Source organism: Salvelinus alpinus, chromosome 1, assembly GCF_045679555.1.
Source record: "Salvelinus alpinus chromosome 1, SLU_Salpinus.1, whole genome shotgun sequence".
In the NCBI taxonomy this organism is placed as follows: domain Eukaryota; kingdom Metazoa; phylum Chordata; class Actinopteri; order Salmoniformes; family Salmonidae; genus Salvelinus; species Salvelinus alpinus.
The window spans coordinates 60,510,620-60,538,430 of NC_092086.1; the positions used below are offsets into that span (position 1 = coordinate 60,510,620).

A 27,811-nucleotide genomic window follows, 5' to 3' on the forward strand; every position below is an offset into this window, starting at 1 on the left:
TGTTCGATAAATATTATTTTTAAATCCAAAAACCTCCATTTGGTTGGTGCGTTATGTTCAGAAATCAACAGGCTCGAGCGGTCATGAAGGGCAGACGAAAATTCCAAATAGTATCCGTAAAGTTCGTAGAAACATGTCAAACGTTTTTTATAATCAATCCTCAGGTTGTTTTTAACATAAATAATCAATAATTATTCAACCGGACGGTAAACTATTCAATACAATAGATAAAGAAAATGTTGAGCTACAACTTTCGCGCGCATGAACTAATCAAGGACACCTGGCTATCCACTGACGCGTTTTGATAAATCTCGCTCATTTTTCAGAATAAAGCTTGAAACTATGTCTAAAGCCTGTTCACAACCTGTGGAAGCCATTGGGAAAGGAATCTGGTTGATATCCCTTTAAATGGAGGATAGGCAGGCAATGGAACAGGGATTTTTCAAAATAAGAGGCACTTCCAGGTTGGATTTCCTCAGGTTTTCGCCTGCAAAATCAGTTCTGTTATACTCACAGACAAACTTCAGAGTGTTTTCTATTCTAATCTGTCAACTATATGCATATTCTAGCATCTGGGCCTGAGAAATAGGCCGTTTACATTGGGAACATGTTTTTTTTTACATTGGATAAAAGTAGAGACTCAGAGCTAGAAAAGTATGAATCATACACTACAGTTGAGGAACAATGGGAAAGTAATTCTGCTTTGAAAGTTGATGAACTTGTAACTTCACTTTTGAGAAAATGACCCTTGAATATTTTGGTACCTACTGGAGAGCGCTTCTTTGTCTACACTCATTCAGCATCTTTCACACCCTCTTAAGTTTTAGCTCCACCCATCTCTTTAAGGATTCACATATGAGGCTATGTACTAAACAACCAAAGATTTCAAGACTAAAGACTGGTTGATACTACTGTTCGTAGATTTTATGTGGAGTGCCAGAGTGAGTTCTGGGCTTTCGTAAAGTCCTTGTCAGATTGTCCGTTTGTAAATTCAGAACATTTTGCTCTCTGAGCGTTCAGAGCACACACTGGATGCTCTGGCCGTGGAGTACAGTCGTGGCCAAAAGTTTTGAGAATGACACAAATATACATTTTCACAAAGTCTGCTGCCTCAGTTTGTATGATGGCAATTTGCATATACTCCAGAATGTTATGAAGAGTGATCAGATGAATTGTAGTTAATTGCAAAGTCCCTCTTTGCCATGCAAATGAACTAAATCCCCAAAAAACATTTCCACTCCATTTCAGCCCTGCCACAAAAGGACCAGCTGCCATCATGTCAGTGATTCTCTCGTTAACACAGGTGTGAGTGTTGATGAGGACAAGGCTGGAGATCACTCTGTCATGCTGACTGAGTTTGAATAACAGACTGGAAGCTTCATAAGGAGGGTGGTGCTTGGAATCATTGTTCCTCCTCTGTCAATCATGGTTACCTGCAAGGAAACACGTGCCGTCATCATTGCTTTGCACAAAAAGGGCTTCACAGGCAAGGATATTGCTGCCAGTAAGATTGCACGTAAATCAATCATTTATTGTATCATCAAGAACTTCAAGGGGAGTGTTGTGAAGAAGGCTTCAGGGTGCCCAAAAAAGTCCAGCAAGCGCCAGGACCTTCTCCTAAAGTTGATTCAGCTGCGGGATCGGGGCACCACCAGTACAGAGCTTGCTCAGGAATGACAGCAGGCAGGTGCATCAGTGCATCTGCAAACACAGTTGAGGCGAAGACTTTTGGAGGATGGCCTGGTGTCAAGAAGGGCAGCAAAGAAGCCACTTCTCTCCAGGAAAAACATCAGGGACAGACTGATATTCTGCAAAAGGTACAAGGATTGGACTGCTGAGGACTGGGGTAAAGTCATTTTCTCTGATGAATCCCCTTTCCGATTGTTTGGGGCATCTGGAAAAAAACTTGTCCGGAGAAGACAAGGTGAACACTACCATCAGTCCTGTGTCATGCCAACAGTAAAGCATCCTGAGGCCATTGATGTGTGAGGTTGCTTCTCAGCCAAGGGAGTGGGCTCACTCTCAATTTTGCCTAAGAACACAGCCATGAATAAAGAAGGGTACCAACACATCCTCCAAGAGCAACTTCTTCCAACCATCCAGGAAGAGTTTGGTGACGAAAAATACATTTTCCAGCATGATGGAGCACCTTGCCATAAGGCAAAAGTGATAACTAAGTGGCTCGAGGAACAAAACATCGATATTTTGGGTACATGGCCAGGAACCTCCCCAGACCTTAATCCCATTGAGAACTTGTGGCCAATCCTCAAGAGGCGGGTGGACAAACAAAAACCCACAAATTCTGACAAATTCCAAGCATTGATTATGCAACAATGGGCTGCCATCAGTCAGGATGTGGCCCAGAAGTTAATTGACAGCATGCCAGGGCGGATTGCAGAGGTCTTGATAAAGAAGGGTCAACACTGCAAATATTGACTCTTTGCATCAACTTCATGTAATTGTCAATAAAAGCCTTTGACACTTATGAAATGCTTGTAATTATACTTCAGTAATCCATAGTAACATCTGACAAAAATATCTAAAGACACTGAAGCAGCAAACTTTGTGGAAATTAATATTTGTGTCATTCTCAAAACTTTTGGCCACGACTGTAGGGTTTATCCGAGCATTCTGACCAAACAACAATAGGCAAGCACCCAAGCTAACGTTGGCTAGCTACTTCCAGACACAAATGAGAGAACAGCTCACTCTGACCATTTTACTCACCCTAGCAGAGCTGGTTAGACTGTTTTTATGTTATCCAGAGCGTTGGTGATTGCAACCATGTGCTGGCAACAATTTCATTACTTGAATTAATTATTAATTAATTAATTCAATATTTAATGTTTACTGACACCGGCCATATTCAACGGGTGTTGAGCGTTTGTAAATTTGTCAGTTATTCTGCGCTCTGTCACACCTGAAGAGAGTGCTCTGAAATCGGAGTAGATAGCCAGATCGACTTTACCAGCTACAGTACGTCTATCGACAGTTTTTGTAGTGGCATCATGCACATTCTATTGAAGTGGTTACTTGCATAGTTGTTCAGACATGCAGCTAGCTAGCTAAGCAATAAACCATCATCCCAACTCATAATAGTACTACCCTGTATGAATCTGCAGGTAGCTAACCAACCAGGTTCAATGTTAGCTAACTAACATTAGGCTATAACTAGCAATGCAAATGGCTCTGAGATACAAATAATATTACTACACAGATCATACGCGTAACGTTAGCTAGCTAGCCAGCCAGCTAACGTTAGCTAGCTAGCTAACAGTACACTTTCACTTGAAAAGAAAACTACTTTCTGACAATTTAGTATCGTGTAATATCTGAAAATGTAGCTTGCTAGACTATCTTACCCATATACATGGATCGACGCTTCTCCCTCTCTGTCACGGATGCAATGGTTGCCCTTAGTTTGAAGATGTAATCCGGAAACAGATGTTTCATACAACAGCCTTCTGTTTTTTCTCTGTTTGACTCTGTCTGCGTATTTGCAATCAAACGGCAGAGTTTTCTCCATCTCTTTAACTATCACACCACTGATTTTCAAACTGACCAGCTCATGTTATAGACAGAAACGTTACCAATCCTTACCAATCCGAACTCATCTCTCGGCATGTCCAGCCCACTCATTATCTCAGCCAATCATGGCTAGTGGTAAGGTTGCCGTCTTTTTCCGTTGCTGAACCAACTAGGCTCGTAATATAACAATTGTATTTGCATTTACAGATGGCATACAGGTTTGTTATTAAGGCACATGAAATGTTCCGGAAATGCATTTCTGCCAAGTTTGTTTAAATGGCGCTTCTGTGAAGTAGTGACGTGCGACATATGCCTAGTTTCTGAAACGAGTCACATATTAGTTTGGACGCTACAGACGTTTTTGTGAGAATTGATTTTTGGATTGTCTCATGGTCTGAGAAACACCGCTGTAGCTCGGCCACCATCCACCACAGATGCGGAAGGCCAACAGAGACGGATGCCATGGATTGAGACTCATTCCATGCAAAAACTGATATCTCTAGCTTAAATTGACAGATTTAGATGGGGAATATTTTTATTATTTCACAGGTGCGTCAAGACTCTTAAGGATTAACCAGGTTTTTGCATGATTACCTCATCTCTGTAAGGTCCCTCAGTCGAGCAGTGAATTTCACACGCAGATTCAACTATCAAGACCAGGGAGGTTTTCCAATACCTCGCAAAGAAGGGCACCTATTGATAGACTTTAAAAAAAGAAAAAGACATTGAATATGGAAATAAGCCAACTTTGAATATCCCTTTGAACATGGTGAAGTTATTCATTACAATTTGGATGGTGTATCAATACACCCAGTCACTACAAAGATACAGGCATCCTTCCTAACTCAGTTGTCGGAGAGGAAGGAAACAGCTCAGCGATTTCACCATGTGTCACGTTCGCTATCTTCAAACTCCCTGTCATAAATGAGCCAAGGCGCAGCGTGCATGTAATTCCACATCTTTTAATCCAAGTGAAACCTTCACAAACACAGGTAAACAGAAAACCGACCGTGACGCAACCGTGGTGCACACAAACACTCACAGAACATAAAATAATTACCCACAACATTAGGTGGGAAAAAGGCTGCCTAGTATGATTACCAATCAGAGACAACGATAGACAGTTGCCTCTGATTGGGAACCACACTCGGCCAAAAACAAAGATATAGAAAACATAGAATGCCCACCCAAATCACACCCTGACCTAACCAAATAGAGAAATAAAACGGCTCTCTAAGGTCAGGGCGTGACACCATGAGGCCAATAGTGACTTTAAAACAGTTATAGAGTTTAATGGCTGTGATAGGAAAAAACTGAGGATGGATCAACAACATTGTAGTTACTCCACAATATTAACCAAATCATGCATCCTGTTTGCAATAAGGCACTTAAATAATACTGCAAAAAATGTGGCAAAGCAATTAACTCTTTGTCCTACAGAGTGTTATGTTTGGGGCATATCCAATGCAACACATTACTGAGTACCACTCCCCATATTTTCAATTATAGTGGTGGCTGCATCATGATATGGGTGTGATTGTAATCATAATGGACAGGGAGTTTTTCAAGATAATAAAAGAAAAAGAATGGAGCTAAGCACAGGCAAAATCCTAGAGTAAAACTTGGTTCAGTCTGCTTTCCAACAGACACTGGGAGATGAATTCACCTTTCAGCAGGACAGTAACCTAAAACACAAGGCCGAATCTACACTGGAGTTGCTTACCAAGAAGACAGTGATTGCCGAGTTAGTTTTGAGTTACATTTGCTTGAAAATCTATGGCAAGGTGATTCTAACATGTATTGACTCAGGGGGTTGAATAATTATGTAAATTCTTCCACTTTGACAGAATATTTTGCCAGCTGGAAAATGAATGAAAAATGGACATGCACCTTGTAAGGTTCTGTGGCACTGGTACCCATGACTGGTGGGTATAATAACAGTTTTTCGCAGGGTCTACTGGGTGCCAGCCTATTACCGGGACACATATTAACCGAGTGTCAGGTTTTGGCCAAGACTGTTCGGGTTTTGGTCACTAGATGTCCCCATTGCACCTTTTTTGTACCTTTTGTTTTTCTTGCTCTAATTATTGTTTGCACCTGTAGGTCATTCCCTTGTTAGTATTTAAACCCTGTGTGTTCCTCAGTTCCTTGCTCAGTGTTTGTAAGTTAGCACCCAGCCTCAGCCCAAGCCTTGTTCTTTACAGATATTTCTTTTATTGGATTTTCCAGAGGTTCTCTGGTTTAGTTCTTGTGTATATTTTGAGTAGTCTTTTGAGGTTTGTTTTTTCCCTGCTGTTTTTTACCACTTTGTGGAGTTTCTTTTGTATTTTGGAGGATTTCCATTTTGTGCCTCTTGGCTTTATTTTTGGACATTGTGGATTTAGTTTCTTTGCCTGAAGATTTTGTTCTTTAATTAAACCACCATCTCTAGTACTGCTGTGTCTGCCTCATCTTCTGGGTTCTGACGATTATTAGTGACTGTTTCTCGCACCGGGTCCTGACACCGAGTGAGGCTCGTTGTCACAGAAGGGTTGACTGTAGGAGACATTTGTGCTGAGGCGAGTTGGGCATCACCACAGACTTTTGTGAGTTTTTATCACTTTGATGTCACTGCTCCCAGTGTGCTTACAGCTGGGACAGGGGAAAGTCACTAGGCAGAGCACCATGTGCGCAATACCCAGACTGCCGCATCTTGCCCGGGCTTAGTATCCTTTTGGGTCGGCATGGGGCCAGATTCTATTTCCCCATAATATGTTGTACTGGAGTAGACTGACTGAAAGGGAATGTCACGTTATGACTAGGGCTGTGGCAGTCAAGCCATTTTGTCAACTGGTTATTGCCATGCAAAAGACTGTTGGTCTCATGGTAATTGACCGTTAATCAACAATCATGTTTAGCGTCTCCAGGCCACACGGCTGATGGGTGCCTTTGGAACATCCTATGGTCCATGCCATAGGCTGTAGACTTGTTCATTTAGCTGACAAAATATGCTTCTAAGTCCCGTGCCATTATTTTATTTTATGTGATTTTATAAACTCAGCAAAAAAAGAAATGTCCTCTCACTGTCACGTTCTGACCTTTATTTCCTTTGTTTTGTCTTTATTTAGTATGGTCAGGGCGTGAGTTGGGGTGGGCAGTCTATGTGTGTTTTTCTATGTTGGGGTTTTGAGTTCGGCCTGGTATGGTTCTCAATCAGAGGCAGCTGTCAATGGTTGTCCCTGATTGAGAATCATACTTAGGTAGCCTGGGTTTCACTTTTGGTTTGTGGGTGTTTGTCTTCCGTGTCAGTGTTTGTCGCCACACGGTACTGTTTCGATTGTTCACATCGTTTATTGTTTTGTTTAGTGTTCTGAGTTTAATTAAAAACATCATCATGAACACTTACCACGCTGCGCTTTGGTCCTCCTCTCTTTCTCCCGAAGACGATCGCTACACTCACTGTCAACTGCGTTTATTTCCAGCAAACTTAACATGTGTAAATATTTGTATGAACATAACAAGATTCAACAACTGAGACATAAACTGAACAAGTTCCACAGACATGTGACTAACATAAATTGAATAATGTGTCCTTGAACAAAGGGAGGGACAAAATCAAAAGTAACAGTCAGTATCTGGTGTGGCCACCAGCTGCATTAAGTACTGCAGTGCATCTCCTCCTCATGGATTGCACCAGATTTGCCAGTTCTTGCTGTGAGATGTTACCTCACTTTTCCACCAAAGCACCTGCAAGTTCCCGGACATTTCTGGGGGGAATGGCTCTAGCCCTCACCCTCCGATCCAACAGGTTCTAGATGTGCTCAATGGGATTGAGATACGGGCTCTTTGCTGGCCATGGCAGAACACTGACATTCCTGTCTTGCAGGAAATCACGCACAGAACTAGCAGTATGGCTGGTGGCATTGTCATGCAGGAGGGTCATGTCAGGATGAGCCTGCAGGAAGGGTACCACATGAGTGAGGAGGATGTCTTCCCTGTAATGCACAGCGTTGAGATTGCCTGCAATGACAACAAGCTCAGTCCGATGATGCTGTGACACACCGCCCCAGACTATGACGGACCCTCCACCTCCAAATTGATTGCGCTCCAGAGTACAGGATTCAGTGTAACGCTCATTCCTTCGACAATAAACGCGAATTCAACCATCACCCCTGGTGAGACAAAACTGTGACTCATCAGTGAAGAGCACTTTTTGCCAGTCCTGTCTGGTCCAGCGATGGTGGGTTTGTGCCCATTGGCGACGTTGTTGCCGGTGATGACTGGTGAGGACCTGCCTTACAACAGGCCTACAAGCCCTCAGTCCAGCCTCTCTCGGCCTATTGCGGACAGTCTGAGCACTGATGGAGGGATTGTGCATTCCTGGTGTAACTCGGGCAGTTGTTGTTGCCATCCTGCACCTATCCCGCAGGTGTGATGATCGGATGTACCGATCCTGTGCAGGTGTTGTTACACGTGGTCTGCCACTGCGAGGACGATCAGCTGTCCGTCCTGTCTCCCTGTAGCGCTGTCTTAGGCGTCTCACAGTACGGACATTGCAATGTATTGCCCTGGCCACATCTGCAGTCCTCATGCCTGTTTGCAGCATGCCTAAGGCACGTTCACGCAGATGAGCATTGACCCTGGGCATCTTTCTTTTGGTGTTTTTCAGTCAGTAGAAAGGCCTCTTTAGTGTCCTAAGTTTTCATAACTTTGACCTTAATTGCCTACCGTCTGTAAGCTGTTAGTGTCTTAATGACCGTTCCACAGGTGCATGTTCATGAATTGTTTATGGTTCATTGAACAAGCATGGGAAACCATGTTTAAACCCTTTACAATGAAGATCTGTTCAGTTATTTGGATATTTACGAATTCTCGTTGAAAGACAGGGTCCTGAAAAAGGGACGTTTCTTTTTTTTGCTGAGTTTAGTAAGAAGAATATAATTGAACATAGCTGAATAAAATAGAAAGGATATTTTCCCATTATGGAGCGAGTAAAGTTGTTGAGCATAAAAGCAATCATTTGAAACAGGTCCTGTATGCTAGATTTAGAGTTATTTGGCAACTTTTGTTGTGAATGATACAAACCATAGAATGTCTTTGAAATCAAAACATATATGGGCTGCATGGTGTGACTATAGGCTATTGATGATTTGAGAAAGTAGCAAAAAAATATATTTGCAAGCTGTTCTCCCATCAAATGATAATATTTTTACCCGTCAGACTATTCTCAATTTAATCTGCTCTTTACTAATATGTAAAATTTGTTTCGATTTAGAATGGCCCATGGGCAGGAATAGGGGCAGGGGAAAATACGTCATCTGTATGCACTAGAGTAGCGAATGGAGGCTACGGGCTTTCCCGCCAGTCTGTTTTGTAGGCTAGTTTGTTTTATAGCAGAGCACTTGCTTTGAGAAGTAAATATAACAACACTTATTTCACTCCATGCCTCAACCACTGATTGAGGAGCATGCTCTCCCTGCCCGACAGGTGATATTACGCCCAAACTCTGAATGCCATGGGCTCATCAACCTTGTTTCTGCAGCTACCCAGTGCTTAATTTTGGAAACCAAGTGAAATCTGTTCAGGAATATCAAAAGTAAAATGTTTTTGTAAAGAAACATATTTCACTGAACTGTTGACAGCCCATCTGCGGCTCGAGCAAGGAATAAAGGACAGAGAGGAAGAGATGTAAATGCATGGTAGTGAGATATTCTGTATTGCTAAAGGTAATGTGTCACCCAATTAATTATGAAAATAAAAAAAGAATCCCTATTATTAGGCTATTCAAAATTAAATACAAACTCACTAATTGTAGGCTAACTGTAAGCCACCCTGCATAATCAATGAACCAGCAACATTGCCTAGGGCTGTACCTTCTCTCCCTAACTCATGGATATACATTTTGGAGCTTAGCATAAGGTATCCAGTCCACCCACTATGCATAATAATACAGTCCACACTCAAATGCTAGAACAATTATGTACCAAAGATATCTTAAATCAGTTTTGTTTTATGTTTTTCTTCCATGCCTAAAATGTGGTAGACTGTGTATTGTATAATGGCACAATTTTAATTCAGGTTTTTCTTTCAGGCTTGGGCTCAATCATATGCATAAGCTCTAATATGGTATGGGTGTTGTGAATTAATCATCACCTTAGAAAGCGCTGTCTGTTTCCTGTGTTAGGCTTTGAAACAACAACCATACTGTTGAAATTCTTTATTCAAAATCATCACAGTGAGGTGAGTTTTAAAAAGTACAATAGGCCTACTGTTATGATAAAGTGTTTGATGTGATTTCTGATTGCATTTGTATTGATGTCCGAGTGGTTAAAGGGACAATAGAGCCCTGAGTACCAGGCCATTAAGACCTGATGGTAGTTAGCAGGTTGGATACTACTAAAGCATGTCCAGAGTGCATAAACAAGATTACCGTGGCTCAAAGGTCACATTGAATTTCACGTGGATTTCATTGGCCTTGTCAAGTTTGACTTCAGATCCTTCAACCGAAGTCGCGAGAGTGTGACTCCTCATAGTATGTTGTACCTCATTTTCCTTCCTCCTGGGAACAGAAGTTATAGTACTAACGCTACGTTCTACATTAGCTCTGTTTGACTTCTCATACTAGATCCTATTTAATAAGCTTTTTAGATATGAAAAAATATTTTTTTTAATTGCCGGTTCCAATTTATATTATTAGCAATATCAACCTTCATAAATTGGTCAATGGCTTTCGAGGTTAGGGTTCTCAGAAATGGCTAGGCATACACTACCGGTCAAAAGTTTTAGAACACCTACTCATTCAAGGGTTTTTATTTATTTTTACTATTTTCTAACATTGAAGAATAATAGTGAAGACATCAAAACTATTAAATAACATATATTAACATATATAACATCATGTTGTAACCAAAAAAGTGCTCAACAAATCAAAATATATTTTAGATTTTAGATTCTTCCAAGTAGCCACCCTTGCTGACAGCTTTGCACACTCTTGGCATTCTCTCAACCAGCTTCACCTGGAATGCTTTTCCAACAGTCTTGAAGGAGTTCCCACATATGCTGAGCACTCGTTGGCTGCTTTTCCTTCATTCTGCCGTCCGACTCATCCCAAACCATCTCAATTGGGTTGACGTCGGGGATTGTGTAGGCCAGGTCATCTTATGCAGCACTCCATCACTCTCCTTCTTGGTAAAATAGCCCTTACACAGCCTGGAGTGTGAAAAACCCAGCAGAGTTGCAGTTCTTGACACACTCAAACCAGTGCGCCTGGCACCTACTGCCATACCCCGTTCAAAGGCTCTTAAATCTTGTGTCTTGCCCATTCACCCTCTGAATGACACACCATGTCATTCACAAGCCATGTCTAGGCTTAAAAATCCTTCTTTAAGGTGACATCAATAAGGGATCATAGCTTTCACCTGGTCAGTCTGTCATGGAAAGAGCAGGTGTTTCTTAATGTTTTGTACACCCCCATTATTTAGTTTAATAATGTTTAATTTGAGTGTCATTATTTCTATATAGCCAACACTTTCTCGTTCTGAACGTGAAAAAAACTGACCATAAAACAAGACTTAGTGTTTTTAGAGCACTAGATGGTACCATAGTAAGCAGTAGTTTCGCAGACAACAGTTCTGAGAATTCTGATTGTGTGTGAGCATTGGTTACAGTCCCATCCACTCTGTTCAATTTTGGAAGCTAACTCCATAATCACAAGTGCATTATCTGTACAAAGACTGGCATTCAATCTGAACTGGGTTACGGAGCAGCACACTATCACAGACTTTTAAAGGTAATTTCTTTTTGAGACAACATTCTTACCATGAATGCAATCTCTGTGAACATCGGGGAAAATGTCTTTAAAAGGCGCATTGTTGGCTGTATAGTGTGCTGCTCTATAACACATCTTGGATTGAATCTCGGCCTTAGTTTATAATGTTTTCTTGTTTTTGTTTTTCATTAAGGGGTGGCAGAGGACGGGCCACGGGTGATTTTCAGTGTGGACCTCTGGCATCCAAATGTGGCTGCAGCAGAAAGACAGGCCCTGGACTACATTTTCTGCCCTGACCAATGAACTCCAACTTCCACTGTGCACATGTTCTAGTTGTGCCCCACCCTTATTTGATATGAGGGAAAGGTGCCCAAACCTAGTCTCGAGGGCTGTGCTCTTCAACCTCAATGTTCATCCAGTCCGAGTATCACTGTGTGTGTCACTAGTGAATCCACTGAAACAGTCCAAATAGCCAAAGGGAGCTTACCCACAGACGTCAGTTCAATGTCTTTTTTTACATTTTTAAACCTTTATTTAACTAGGAAAGTCAGTTAAGAACAAATTCTTATTTACAATGACGGCCTACCCCGGCCAAACCCAGACGACGCTGGGTCAATTGTGTGCCGCCCTATGGGACTCCCAATCACAGCCAGCTGTAATACAGCCTGGATTTGGTTGAGTTGTCAACTAAGCTGAATTCACTGTGAAAATAAATAAATAAATCCCCATGTCATTGGATTTCGGTAAAACGTTGGGTCAAAAAAAGACTACAATTTCCTTATGTTGATGACTTCTTTAAAATCCATGTTGATTCAACATCATGACATATAATTTTTTTGGGGGAAATGACATATAAACAACATTTATTCAACCAGTTTTTCCCAGTGGGTAGAAACAGAATGAACGTACAGTCATCTAAGATCAGAACTGGTCTTTGCTGCTTTAAACTGCACACGGGCACTCACACACACATTTGGACTGCACTATCTTAATAGCAAAACACACAAATTACATTGCGGGATGATCACAGCTTTTTGATAGGTGACCTCATGATGCAAATTAATCCTCCAATAAAACAAGTAAATATTTCTTATTTTGTAGAACTGTATCAACACAGTTTTTGCTCAACATATGTAAGTAACTGCAGAAACTGTGAGGGAAAAAAGTCAATTAACCACTGTTTTATCTATTCATTTTTGTTATTTTGTTGTGCCTGTTTTCTATCTATTCTTTTCTCAATTGTGCCTGATGTTAATTTAAGGTGACCCCTTTTGGCATATACTGTGATATAGATATTTCATTTTGTTTGACTCAATAGATTTTTTGTGAGCTTGCATATATATATATATAAACTCAGCAAAAAAAGAAACGTCCTCTCACTGTCAACTGCGTTTATTTCCAGCAAACTTAACATGTGTAACTATTTCTATGAACATAACAAGATTCAACAACTGAGACATAAACTGAACAAGTTCCACAGACATGTGACTAACAGAAATTGAATAATGTGTCCATGAACAAAGGGGGGGGGGTTCAAAATCAAAAGTAACAGTCAGTATCTGGTGTGGCCACCAGCTGCATTAAGTACTGCAGTGCATCTCCTCCTCATGGACTGCACCAGATTTGCAAGTTCTTGCTGGGGGGAATAGCACTAGCCCTCACCCTCCGATCCAACAGGTCCCAGACGTGCTCAATGGGATTGAGATCCGGGCTCTTCGCTGGCCATGGCAGAACACTGACATTCCTGTCTTGCAGGAAATCACGCACAGAACGAGCAGTATGGCTGGTGGCATTGTCATGCTGGAGGGTCATGTCAGGATGAGCCTGCAGGAAGGGTACCACATGAGGGAGGAGGATGTCTTCCCTGTAACACACAGCATTGAGATTGCCTGCAATGACAACAATCTCAGTCCGATGATGCTGTGACACACCGCCCCAGACCATGACAGACCCTCCACCTCCAAATCGATCCCGCTCCAGAGTACAGGCCTCGGTGTAACGCTCATTCCTTCGACGATAAACGCGAATCCAACTATCACCCCTGGTGAGACAGAACTTTGGCTCGTCAGTGAAGAGCACTTTTTGCCAGTCCTGTCTGGTCCAGCGAAGGTCGGTTTGTGCCCATAGGCGACGTTGATGCCGGTGATGTCTGGTGAGGACCTACCTTACAACAGGCCTACAAGCCCTCAGTCCAGCCTCTCTCAGCCTATTGCGGACAGTCTGAGCACTGATGGAGGGATTGTGCGTTCCTGGTGTAGCTCGGGCAGTTGTTGTTGCCATCCTGCACCTATCCCGCAGGTGTGATGATCGGATGTACCGATCCTGTGCAGGTGTTGTTACACGTGGTCTGCCACTGCGAGGACGATCAGCTGTCCGTCCTGTCTCCCTGTAGCGCTGTCTTAGGCGTCTCACAGTACGGACATTGCAATTTATTGCCCTGGCCACATCTGCAGTCCTCGTGCCTCCTTGCAGCATGCCCAAGGCACGTTCACACAGATGAGCAGGGACCCTGGACATCTTTCTTTTGGTGTTTTTCAGAGTCAGTAGAAAGGCCTCTTTAGTGTCCTAAGTTTTCATAACTGTGACCTTAATTGCCTACCGTCTGTAAGCTGTTAGTGTCTTAACGACCGTTCCACAGTCGCATGTTCATTAATTGTTTATGGTTCATTGAACAAGCATGGGAAACAGTGTTTAAACCCTTTGCAATGAAGATCTGTGAAGTTATTTGGATTTTTACGAATTATCTTTGAAAGACAGGGTCCTGAAAAAGGGACATTTATTTTTTTGCTGAGTTTATATATATACAGTACCAGTCCAAAACATTTGGACATTCAAGGGTTTTTCTTTATTTTTACTATTTTCTACATTGTAGAATAATAGTGAAGACAAACTTTTAAATAACACATATGGAATCGGGTAGTAACTAAAAAGTGTTAAACAAATCATAATATATTTTAGATTATTCAAAGTAGCCACCCTTTGCCTTGACAGCTTTGCACACTCTTGGCATTCTCTCTGCCATCTTCACCTGGAATGTTTATCCAAGAGCCTTGAACGAGTTCCCACATATGCTGAGCACTTGTTGGCTGCTTTTCCTTCACTCTGTGGTCCAATTCATCCCAAACCATCTCAATTGGGTTCAGGTTCTGGTGATTGTGGAGGCCAAGTCATCTTATGCAGCACTCCTTCACTCCTTCTTGGTAAAATAGACCTTACACAGCCTGGAGGTGTGTTGGGTCATTGTCTCGTTGAAAAACAAATGATTGTCCCACTAAGTGCAAACCAGATGGGATGGCGTATCACTGCAGAATGCTGTGGTAGCCATGCTGGTTAAGTGTGCCTTGAATTCTAAATAAATCACTGACAGTGTCACCAGCAAAGCACCCCCACACCATCACACCTCCTCCTCCATGCTTCACGGTGGGAACCACACATGTGACGATTATCCGTCCACCGACTCTGCATCTCACAAAGACACGGCGGTTGGAACCAAAAATATAAAATTTGAACTCATCAGACCAGAGGGCAGATTTCCACCGGTCTAATGTCCATTGCTGCTGTTTCTTTGCCCAAGCAGGTCCCTTCTTCTTAATGGTGTCCTTTAGTAGTGGTTTCTTTGTGGCAATTCGACCATGAAGGCCTGATTCACGCAGTCCCATCAAGTTGATGTTGATGTGTCTGTTACTTGAACTCTGTGAAGCATTTATTTGGGCTGCAATTTCTGAGGCTGGTAACTCTAATGTACTTATCCTCTGCAGCAGAGGTAACTTCCTGTGGCGGTCCTCAGTGAGAGCCAGTTTCATCATAGCTCTTGATGGTTTTTGCGACTGCACTTGAAGAAATGTTCAAAGTTCTTGAAATTTTCCAGGTTTTGACTGACCATCATGTCTTAAAGTAACGATGGACTGTCGTTTCTCCTTGCTTATTTGAGCTGTTCTTGCCATAATATGGTCTTGGTCTTTTACTAAATAGGTTTATCTTCTGTATACCATCCCTACCTTGTCACAACACAACTGATTGGCTCAATGCATTAAGAAGGAAAGAAATTCCACAAATTAACTTTTAACAAGGGACACCTGTTAATTCAAATACATTCCAGGTGACTACCTCATGAAGCTGGTTGAGATGATGACAGCTTTGCACACTCTTGGCATTAAGGCAAGGGTGGCTACTTTGAAGAATCTAAAATCTAAAATATATTTTGATTTGTTTAACACTTTTGGTTACTACATGATTCCATATGTGTTATTTCATAGTTTTGATGTATTCACTATTCTACAATGTAGAAAATAGTAAAATAAAGAAAAACCCTGGAATGAATAGGTGTGCCCAAACTTTTGACTGGTACTGTATATACACAATCATGTGGAATTGAAAAGCGTAGTCTGTAAGAACAAATCATAGCACTGATGAAGCATGTTCTGCACTGTATGTGAATATGCAGCTAATAAAAGTGTCCAAATATCCTCTCATTCAATATTTACATTACATTTGAGTCATTTAGAAGACTGTCTAATCCAAAGTGATTTTACAGTCAGTGCATTAGTTCCACCACTGAGATGCCAGGACAGAGAAGAACTGAAATTGGGATGAGTGGGAGTTGGCCCCTTGCAGGGATGGTGGTTCTAAGTGGCCAGAGGTGGCAGAATGGAGTGCTCATGCTGGAGTGTAGGGCTTGACCATTTAGTTGAGGTAGGGAGGAACGGTTCCCTGTGCTACTCTGTAGGCAAGCCAGGATCTTGAATTTAATGCGAGGTGCTACTGCACAGTAATGTCACAAGAGTTAATTTAACTTCTATGAAGTCAAATGTAACACTATTTTGGGATTTATATGGTCCCACCCCCATTTTGTGTTAAAAGTACTCTTGTCATGGTGTTAATATTTTTTGAGTCAAAACGACACTACAGATGTCAGATCTTAACTTGATCACTCTTGTCACAGAGAAATGTCCTGTTGCATCAGGAAATTCAAATGAGCCTTGTGATTCCTTGAAAATGAGGATCTGCTGTCAATAACATTCTCTCTCGCTCGCTCAAACGCTAGGCCTAGGTCTTATTACTGCAGCATTCAAATCTACAAAACTTTATCTGAAATGTAGCCATACAGATCAACAACCATTATTTTATAAAGCTTAATAACACAATATAGATATTGGTCTCCTCTAGGCAATGGCATACAAGTGTGGAGTGTATCTTAAGGTTACGAAGGAACTGTCAAAATTGAGTTCAATCGTGGCCTGGGGTGGTCGAGTACAGAGTGTCCCAAACTCGGCCTGGGGCCTCCCCTGGGTGCACATTTTTGGTTTTGCCCTAGCACTGCCCAGCTGATTAAAATAATCAAAGCTTGATGATGAGTTGGTTATTTGAATCAGCTGTGTAGTGGTAGGGCAGAAACCAAAACGTGCACCCAGGGGAGGCCCCAGGCCCGAGTTTGAGAAACCCTGGTTTAGTTGTTAAGCCCACTGCCTTCAGCGCACATATAGACCTAGCGTGTCGACGTGGGTTTGATTCCGACCCACGCCCTTCTGGTACAGATAACTCAATGCCCCCGTTTGACTTGATTTAGTTACAAATTTCAAATATGGACAGTCCAGGTATATTTTACCCCCGATCTTGATAAGAAATAATCATACCAGACACTTTTGGATAACATAAATAGGAAACAAATAACATAACAGTAGGCTACACCAACATTAGTTTCCATTCCTACAGTGTCGGGTGAATTGCCACAGTAGATTTGCCGTGGTAAATGAGGAAATGCTTTATTTCTGGTGTATGGAATGATTGTCAAATAGATAAATCACTCTTAGTCTGTTAAAAAAGGACAAAGTTGTTCCGATGACAATAACGACCCGAGGGTGTGTAATGGGAATTTTAATGATTGTGCTTTTCTTATAACTAATTTCTATGTTCTATTCATGTGCTGTTCTAATAACCAATTTCTGTGTTCATGCAAGTGGCTGACTGTACAAATCACCTATCAGTAGCTGCAATTTGGCAGTAGAACCAGACCGTGTTTTGAGAACGAACGACTGTGTTTTGAGAACAAACAAAAGATCTCAGTTTCAAGGTCTCAGCTTAGAGAGAAAGAAGCCTCGTGAGGTGTTGGTCTCTCACATGTTATGAAACAGTATTGGTCGGTCACATGAATGAGACATTCATGACGGTCATTAGACGGTCATTATTAATTAATTATGCTAAATCATGCAAATATAATTTGTCTGTGTATAGCCGTATAAGACAAGTGCTGGGACTGCCCAGGGAGAGCTCCTGATTGACATGCGTACTATGGTGCATTGAGTTGATTGGAACCTCTCCAGCGCGCTGACATTAAACAATGATTCATTTAAGTTTGACTTTGAGTGTCCCTGTGTAAGAATTTCCACGACAGGCGAACATGGCTTGAAAGACTTTGGTTGCAAGCAGGATTCAGGTAGAGAGGAAGAAGCGACGTGAGAAAGTGCTCTCTCTCGCCAAAATCTGTCCAGAATAAGCCTTCCTGCCTTTAGGACAACAACTCCCATTGTTAGGGCGGTGTCATGACTTTACTTTCATTAATCTGATGACTGTTATTTATCTAATCAACTAACTGTGTTTAATTGTTACCTGATTTAAATTAATCATGTAACAATTAACTCATTAGGAATTTGGGGCACCACGAGAGTGGTTGTTGAAAGAGTTCCGAATTAAACTCTAAAGGTCTTTATCTATCACATTCATAAAACAGTCAACGTACCAATCATAACCTCTTATCATATCATCATTCTGAACAGTAATAACCTCCTTGGATCTGCAAAAAACCCAGCCTTACTTATGATTCAGTACTACACAAATTGGTTTAGTTATTTATTTACAAGCTAACTAAATGATAACACAGAATAAACATACACACTTAATAGATTAGGAAATGCCCCCTAGCGAACTAACACAACATGGTGGCTTTTTACACAATGACATGGAGAGGGAGAGAAACTGGTGGCGGTTCGTGTGCAAAGTATATGATTACTATGAGATTAGTTTCTAAAATGTATCAACGATAAGTGTTTCTTTCTCTCTGTACAAGTGATTGTCTGAGATGGGAGTTTCTCGCCTCTTCCTTGTGTTGATATTTAGAATTCAAACCACTTTAGACATGGGCTGAAGCTCCCCGTCTTTCCTAATCTGGGAGTTGAGTTAATTTTCTTCACCTCGTGTTGAGGTTCAAAGTTCCAACCATTTCAAACTTGTAGCTACCGCTTCACACTTTTCTGGTTTAATGTTAATTTCTTTACTAATCCTTTTTTTAATGCACTCTGGTCGACAGAGATGGTTCCGTCAGGCTGACAGACATGCTCTCTGACCTCACTTGGGGCGTGGCTACTTACTAAAGTTTATAGGAGAGAAATTTTCTTTTGGCTCCTAAAATCACATTCCTATCTTAACAAAAATGCTTATTTCATATACTGCTGGAGACTTCGTACATGTAGTGTATATACTTTTCAAGTTATAGTATTTCCTTTATAAAAATGTAATGACATATGACATTCGTTTTCTATAGCTCACTACTGACCATTCCCCACGTTGTTATGGTAGAAATATTGTTCCTGTTTTCACTTTTGAACATGTTAGAGTTTCAGCGGGAAAAGTCTGTTAACAAAGGACATTCCTTTGGTTTATACTGGAGAGGGAGACCCTAGATCTCCTCTCTTTTAATTTAAAACAGGGTGCGAGCTGTCAACCCGGCAGCAGCTCCCTCCTCCCCTCTTCTGTGGATGAGAGAAGGTCTGGTTACAGTTATCCATTGCCAAGCTGATCTGACCCATCCGGATCCTCCCAGGACAGTCATGACAGCCCCCCTCTGGTGGGTTCAGTCTGGGAAGGATTCTGCAAGTTGCAACCCACCATAAAAATGACCACGGGATGTCCTGGTTTGTGGATCATCGTAGTAGTCCCCCTCTGGTGGTTTACCCTGGTAGGATTTCTGCAAGCTGCAGCCTACCATGTCCAGTAGTCGTTCCGGACCTGTTGTCCGGTTGTCCGGGCTGGTGGATCTAGGCAGTAACCTAGACAGACGTTAATAACGCACAACATTCACAAAATACATCATTACATTTCTTCCCCAAATGAGCAACGTTGTGGCACTAACTAGTGGTTGTATGGGGAACTTGTTTGTGGCTCTATCACTTCTGAAGTGTCAAAGAAAAATAAAATAAAATGGAGAATAAAACACAAACAAAAATGTATACAAATTATAGTTACCACACCTTAATCATCTAATTGGACTATTCGATATACGTCCACGGTCTTGGCTAAATGACTCTATCATGGCATTTTGTCTAATGTCATATCTAGGGTGATCCTACTTAGCGGTGTGTTGCTTGGGGCACTATCCTAAGTTGATAACTACATGATAAGTCTACAGCTGTAAGACACTAGCTTCGGACAGTCTACAGGGATGACCTATGGACCTCTGGGAAGAAACTGGTGATTAATGTAGCTGTAGAGTCAGGGTAAATTTTCAACTTTACCAAGGCTGGTATTTTGCTCGAACCCTTAAGTGATCCTAGTATAAATCCTCCTTAAATGTTCCGTTGTACATGTGCGTTTATGCCAAGGGAAAGAAAACCAAGTATCCTGGTAGACTGCAACCTGTTCAGAATAAGTTTGATGTCATCAGATCATTTCCATGTCAATGACCGTGTGTCAGTAAGAATCGGTGCCGACCTCAAACCATACGCCAAGGGGACGTGTAGTGGTTTTACTACAAGACAATGTCTCTTACACCATTGTTGTGGTAATAGGTATGAAGGAGTCTATTTCATAGCTATGTTATCCACGGAGGAGCAAAACCTCACGACGGAATTACTCTTCAAGCACGGAACCAGTCGTACGCGGTGTGATCATGGTTCATGACTAATAATAACTTTCCTCCGGAATGGAGGGTTATATTTATTAGCGGCATGTGTGTTAACCATCAGAAGAGTGTTTTGGAGATTCCCTTCCATGTGTTGCAATCTGAGTGACTACTACCTCCTCTGTCGCTGTTATCAATGGCAATTCGAATTGTTAGGTCTCTAACCTTCTTACTGATTGTTGCTGACATTGGTACTGGTACCCAAGGGGACCAGCTATCCTAACGATTTTATTCTGAAATATTACCCTACCGGAACACATGATTAGAGCATTTTTCTAGTTGTATTGTAGTTGAGACTACACATGGCAAGGAATGATTATTGTTACCATTTGTTTTTGGAGGTGGAAAGTCCATTGGACTTATTTTACGACCAGTGTGGGATACCTCAGTGATATCTCAGATGTATTCTAAGATTATCCCCGTCGAGGGGCTTGTCCGCTCCTCTCTGTTCTCGTGGGGAAGTTTACAACTTGATTTGTTTCCTGATTGGGCGGCCTCGTACAATATTGCACCTAGTCTCGACTCACCCACTGGCCTCGACGAGGTCCATCATGGGTCTGGGCTGGTGTTGGTGTCTGAGGCACAAACAAAAAGGTCAGACCCTTTGTACGAGTTGTCGGCAGCCTTTCAACCAAATCTCCTGGTGTTTGTGTTTCAAAACGCTCAGTGACCTTCGTGGCCTGCCAGTCACCACAGCGTCCACGTGTGGCAACTGTTCCAGTACCTGCGAACTGAGACGAGGATATCTTCCTGCGGTATCACAGTGTTTCACCAGTGGGAGTCATCGGGTCAGTGGCGGAACTGACGCCATTAGTTTCATAGAAAAGGGTTTCAGTCCCTCTCAAAGCGGAAAATGTATCATCGGAAGCAGACTCCACTCTGCACGTTGATGCTTTTATTCCTGAGACGGCCGCGGTGCTTGCGGATGTGTCTGAAGGATAAGAGAAGTTAATCTTAACTACAGTATCGCATGACTCCAAGAAGGAGGGAAGACTGCTAGCTAGAAATCATGAAAATAATAGTCAATCAGGTTTGTTGATTGAATGTGACGAGATATCGTAAAATCTACTTGAGTCAGATTCTGCACCAAAACGTGTCGAAACGTCTTTTTCCCAAGGGGTCCTGTCGACAGATACTCCTTATGGATGACTGTGTTGCAGCCAGCGTTAGAAGAAGATAGTGTGGTCAGTGGAGACTGCACGGTTGGTTACCTGTGACCACAATTGGTCATGGTACAATTGATATTATCCTGACAAACTTGCCCTCCAAATACAAACTGCTGTTTTCAGTCTGGATCTCAGCGATCACTGCCTCATTGCCTGCATCCGCTATGGGTCCGCGGTCAAACGACCACCCCTCATCACTGTCAAACGTTCCCTAAAACACTTCTGCAAGCAGGCCTTTATAATCGACCTGGCCCATGTATCCTGGAAGGATATTGACCTCATCCCATCAGTCGAGGATGCCTGGTCGTTCTTTAAAACTTGTTATGGCTTGGAGGCAGTATTTCGATCTGGATGAGAAGAAGCGTGCCCAAAGTAAACTGCCTGTTACTCAGGCCCAGAAGCTAGTATATGCATATAATTGGTAGATTTGGATAGAAAACACTCTAAAGTTTCCAAAACTGTAAACTGCTCTGCGCTACGGATCCCTTTTACGGGATCATTTTCCTAAACAACCGCTAGAATTGCAGGGCGCCAAATGCAAAAATATTACTACAAATATTTATAATCATGCAATCACAAGTGAAATATACCAAAACACAGCTTAGCTTGTTGTTAATCCATCTATCGTGTCAGATTTTGAAAATATATTATACAGCGAAAGAAATCCAAGCTTTTGTGAGTGTAGCTTTCAATGCTACAACAGCTAGCCCCAAATTAGCATGGTCACGAAAGTCAGAAAAGCAATAAAATTAATCGCTTACCTTAGATAATCTTCGGATGTTTGCACTCACGAGACTCCCAGTTACACAATAAATGTTTTTTGTTCGATAAATATTACTTTTATAACAAAAAAACGCCATTTGGGTTGCGCGTTATGCTGAGAAAACTACAGCCTCGTTCCGGTCCTGAAAGGAAGATGAAAATCTCCAAACATATCAGATTAAAAAATATTACTACAAATATTTATAATCATGCAATCACAAGTGAAATATACCAAAACACAGCTTAGCTTGTTGTTAATCCACCTATCGTGTCAGATTTTGAAAATATATTTTATAGCGAAAGAAATCCAAGCTTTTGTGAGTGTAGCTTTCAATGCTACAACAGCTAGCCTTATATTAGCTTGGTAAGCTTGGTCACGAAAGTCAGAAAAGCAATGAAATTAATCGCTTACTTTTGATAATCTTCGGATGTTTTCACTCACAAGACTCCCAGTTACACAACAAATGTTATTTTTGTTCGATAAATATTACTTTTATCACAAAAAAATGCCATTTGGGTTGCGCATTATGTTCAGAAAATCAAAGCCGTGTTCCGTTCGACAAAATCCAAAAAGTATCCGTAATGGTCGTAGAAACATGTCAAATGTTTTTTATAATCAATCGTCAGGTTGTTTTTAACAAACATAATCGATAATATTTCAACCGGACCATTACCTATTCAATAAGAGACAAACGGAAAATGGGGAGCTCCTCTCGCGCGCGCAGGAACTATTCGGAGGACACTTTCCTATTCGGAGGACACAAATACTTTCCAAGTGTATTGCAAGCGTTGCTTGTTCAAGCAAGGTGCGTCACTTCCTGTTGAATCTGCAGACGTGTTGCTGTGCGTTTTGTTGCTGCGTTTTGTTGCTTCCTATTCGGAGGACACAAATACTTTCCAAGTGTATTGCAAGCGTTGCTTGTTCAAGCAAGGTGCGTCACTTCCTGTTGAATCTGCAGACGTGTTGCTGTGCGTTTTGTTGCTGTGCGTTTTGCTGCCAACTTTACTTTGCTAGCTGACAACTTTACGTTTTTTTTTTTTTTGTTTTTGTTTTTAATTACCGTTTATATTTTTAGTTTTTTTCCATCGCAACTTTTTTCCCTCATTCAACTTTTTCACTCCGGACGCTTTATCTGGACATGGTTCGTCAACACCTTCAACAGCCGAAGCTAAGTAGTAACATTAACATGATGTCTTCTAATTGCAGTCGCTGTACTCATAATATACAGGAGAACGATCGCCTTACGGCGAGAATAGCTGTGCTACAAGCCCAGCTTCAGACGCAATCGTTAGGCAAGGGTAATTTCAGTGTAGGAAAGGAAGAAACAGCGTCTGTGCCACCAGTAAGTACAGATAGTAACGTTAGTATAAATCCCCCCACACAGTCCCCGCAGCCGGACAACTTTCTCATGGCTTCTGGAGGGAAATGCTGTTGGAATGCTCAACCGGTGTCGCTCATTCAGCCGACAGAAACTTTCAACCGGTTCTCCCCATTATGTAGCGAGTCGGAGTCTGAGTCTGAGTCTTCTCTTGTCTCTACTCCTCCCGTTACGGGGTCTGAGACGCCGAAGGCTCCCACCATTAGCTCTGACAAATTGAAAACCCTAGTCATTGGCGACTCCATTACCCGCAGTATTAGACTTAAAGCGAATCACCCAGCGATCATACACTGTTTACCAGGGGGCAGGGCTACCGACGTTAAGGCTAATCTAAAGATGGTGCTGGCTAAAGCTAAATCTGGCGAGTGTAGAGAGTATAGAGATATTGTTATCCACGTCGGCACCAACGATGTTAGGATGAAACAGTCAGAGGTCACCAAGTGCAACATAGCTTCAGCGTGTAAATCAGCTAGAAAGATGTGTCGGCATCGAGTAATTGTCTCTGGCCCCCTCCCAGTTAGGGGGAGTGACGAGCTCTACAGCAGAGTCTCAGCACTCAATCGCTGGTTGAAAACTGTTTTCTGCCCCTCCCAAAAGATAGAATTTGTAGATAATTGGCCCTCTTTCTGGGACTCACCCACAAACAGGACCAAGCCTGACCTGCTGAGGAGTGACGGACTCCATCCTAGCTGGAGGGGTGCTCTCATCTTATCTACCAACATAGACAGGGCTCTAACTCCTCTAGCCCCACAATGAAATAGGGTGCAGGCCAGGCAGCAGGCTGTTAGCCAACCTGCCAGCTTAGTGGAGTCTGCCAATAGCACAGTCAGTGTAGTCAGCTCAGCCATACCCATTGAGACTGTGTCTGTGCCTCGACCTAGGTTGGGCAAAACTAAACATGGCGGTGTTCGCCTTAGCAATCTTATTAGGATAAAGACCTCCTCCATTCCTGCCATCATTGAAAGAGATCGTGATACCTCACATCTCAAAATAGGGTTACTTAATGTTAGATCCCTCACTTCAAAGGCAGTCATAGTCAATGAACTAATCACTGATCATAATCTTGATGTGATTGGCCTGACTGAAACATGGCTTAAGCCTGATGAATTTACTGTGTTAAATGAGGCCTCACCTCCTGGTTACACTAGTGACCATATCCCCCGTGCATCCCGCAAAGGCGGAGGTGTTGCTAACATTTACGATAGCAAATTTCAATTTACAAAAAAAAAAATGGCGTTTTCGTCTTTTGAGCTTCTAGTCATGAAATCTATGCAGCCTACTCAATCACTTTTTATAGCTACTGTTTACAGGCCTCCTGGGCCATATACAGCGTTCCTCTCTGAGTTTCCTGAATTCCTATCAGACCTTGTAGTCATAGCAGATCATATTCTAATTTTTGGTGATTTTAATATTCACATGGAGAAGTCCACAGACCCACTCCAAAAGTCTTTCGGAGCCATTATCGACTCAGTGGGTTTTGTCCAACATGTCTCTGGACCTACTCACTGCCACAGTCATACTCTGGACCTAGTTTTGTCCCATGGAATAAATGTTGTAGATCTTAATGTTTTTCCACATAATCCTGGACTATCGGACCACCATTTTATTACGTTTGCAATCGCAACAAATAATCTGCTCAGACCCCAACCAAGGAGCATCAAAAGTCGTGCTATAAATTCTCAGACAACACAAAAATTCCTTGATGCCCTTCCAGACTCCTTCTGCCTACCCAAGGACGTCAGAGGACAAAAATCAGTTAACCACCTAACTGAGGAACTCAATTTAACCTTGCGCAATACCCTAGATGCAGTTGCACCCCTAAAAACGAAAAACATTTGTCATAAGAAACTAGCTCCCTGGTATACAGAAAATACCCGAGCTTTGAAGCAAGCTTCCAGGAAATTGGAACGGAAATGGCGCCACACCAAACTGGAAGTCTTCCGACTAGCTTGGAAAGACAGTACCGTGCAGTACCGAAGATCCCTCACTGCTGCTCGCTCATCCTACTTTTCCAACTTAATCGAGGAAAATAAGAACAATCCAAAATTTATTTTTGATACTGTTGAGAAACTAACTAAAAAGCAGCATTCCCCAAGAGAGGATGGCTTTCACTTCAGCAGTAATAAATTCATGAACTTCTTTGAGGAAAAGATCATGACCATTAGAAAGCAAATTACGGACTCCTCTTTGAATCTGCGTATTCCTCCAGGGCTTAGCTGTCCTGGATCTGCACAGCTCTGCGAGGGCCTGGGATCGGGAGAGACACTTAAGTGTTTTAGTACTATATCTCTTGACACAATGATGAAAATAATCATGGCCTCTAAACCTTCAAGCTGCATACTGGATCCTATTCCTACTAAACTGCTGAAGGAGCTGCTTCCTGTGCTTGGCCCTCCTATGTTGAACATAATAAACAGCTCTCTATCCACCGGATGTGTACCAAACTCACTAAAAGTGGCAGTGATAAAGCCTCTCTTGAAAAAGCCAAACCTTGACCCGGAAAATATAAAAAACTATCGGCCTATATCGAATCTTCCATTCCTCTCAAAGATTTTAGAAAAAGCTGTTGCGCAGCAACTCACTGCCTTTCTGAAGACAAATAATGTATACGAAATGCTTCAGTCTGGTTTTAGACCCCATCATAGCACTGAGACTGCACTTGTGAAGGTGGTAAATTACCTTTTAATGGCGTCAGACCGAGGCTCTGCATCTGTCCTCGTGCTACTAGACCTTAGTGCTGCCTTTGACACCATCGATCACCACATTCTTTTGGAGAGACTGGAAACCCAAATTGGTCTACACGGACAAGTTCTGGCCTGGTTTAGATCTTACCTGTCGGAAAGATATCAGTTTGTCTCTGTGAATGGTCTGTCCTCTGACAAATCAACTGTACATTTCGGTGTTCCTCAAGGTTCCGTTTTAGGACCACTATTGTTTTCACTATATATTTTACCTCTTGGGGATGTTATTCGAAAACATAATGTTAACTTTCACTGCTATGCGGATGACACACAGCTGTACATTTCAATGAAACATGGTGAAGCCCCAAAATTGCCCTCGCTAGAAGCCTGTGTTTCAGACATAAGGAAGTGGATGGCTGAAAACTTTCTACTTTTAAACTCGGACAAAACAGAGATGCTTGTTCTAGGTCCCAAGAAACAAAGAGATCTTCTGTTAAATCTGACAATTCATCTTGATGGTTGTAAAGTCGTCTCAAATAAAACTGTGAAGGACCTCGGCGTTACTCTTGACCCTGATCTCTCTTTTGACGAACATATCAAGACTGTTTCAAGGACAGCTTTTTTCCATCTACGTAACATTGCAAAAATCAGAAATTTTCTGTCCAAAAATGATGCAGAAAAATTAATCCATGCATTTGTTACTTCTAGGTTAGACTACTGCAATGCTCTACTTTCCGGCTACCCGGATAAAGCACTAAATAAACTTCAGTTAGTGCTAAATACGGCTGCTAGAATCCTGACTAGAACCAAGAAATTTGATCATATTACTCCAGTGCTAGCTTCCCTACACTGGCTTCCTGTTAAGGCAAGGGCTGATTTCAAGGTTTTACTGTTAACCTATAAAGCGTTACATGGGCTTGCTCCTACCTATCTTTCCGAGTTGGTCCTGCCGTACATACCAATACGTACGCTACGGTCACAAGACGCAGGCCTCCTAATTGTCCCTAGAATTTCTAAGCAAACAGCGGGAGGCAGGGCTTTCTCCTATAGATCTCCATTTTTATGGAACAGTCTGCCTACCCATGTGAGAGACGCAGACTCGGTCTCAACCTTTAAGTCTTTACTGAAGACTTATCTCTTCAGTAGGTCATATGATTGAGTGTAGCCTGGCCCAGGAGTGTGAAGGTGAACGGAAAGGCTCTGGAGCAACGAACCGCCCTTGCTGTCTCTGCCAGGCCGGTTCCCCTCTCTCCACTGGGATTCTCTGCCTCTAACCCTGTTACAGGGGCTGAGTCACTGGCTTGCTGGTGCTCTTTCATGCCGTCCCTAGGAGGGGTGCGTCACTTGAGTGGGTTGAGTTACTGACGTGATCTTCCTGTCTGGGTTGGCGCCCCCCCTTGGTTTGTGCTGTGGTGGAGACCTTTGTGGGCTATACTCGGCCTTGTCTCAGGATTGTAAGTTGGTGGTTGAGGATTTCCCTCTAGTGGTGCGGGGGCTGTGCTTTGGCAAAGTGGGTGGGGTTATATCCTTCCTATTTGGCCCTGTCCGGGGGTTTCTTCGGATGGGGCCACAGTGTCTCCTGACCGCTCCTGTCTCAGCCTCCAGTATTTATGCTGCAGTAGTTTGTGTCGGGGGGCTAGGGTCAGTTGGTTACC

At 42.3% G+C, this 27,811-nt stretch overlaps 1 protein-coding gene across 1 annotated transcript in view; it reads left to right on the forward strand.

Moving 5' to 3' along the window:
• asphd1 (aspartate beta-hydroxylase domain containing 1) overlaps nt 1-15,741 on the forward strand; it is a 78,820-nt gene extending 63,079 nt beyond the window's left edge. Inside the window, exon 6 of the mRNA XM_071412540.1 lies at nt 11,469-15,741. Within this exon, the coding sequence (XP_071268641.1) occupies nt 11,469-11,578 (110 nt within the window). The 3' untranslated portion in view covers nt 11,579-15,741. The remainder of the gene's footprint in view (nt 1-11,468) is intronic.
• Nucleotides 15,742-27,811: the final 12,070 nt, after the last annotated feature.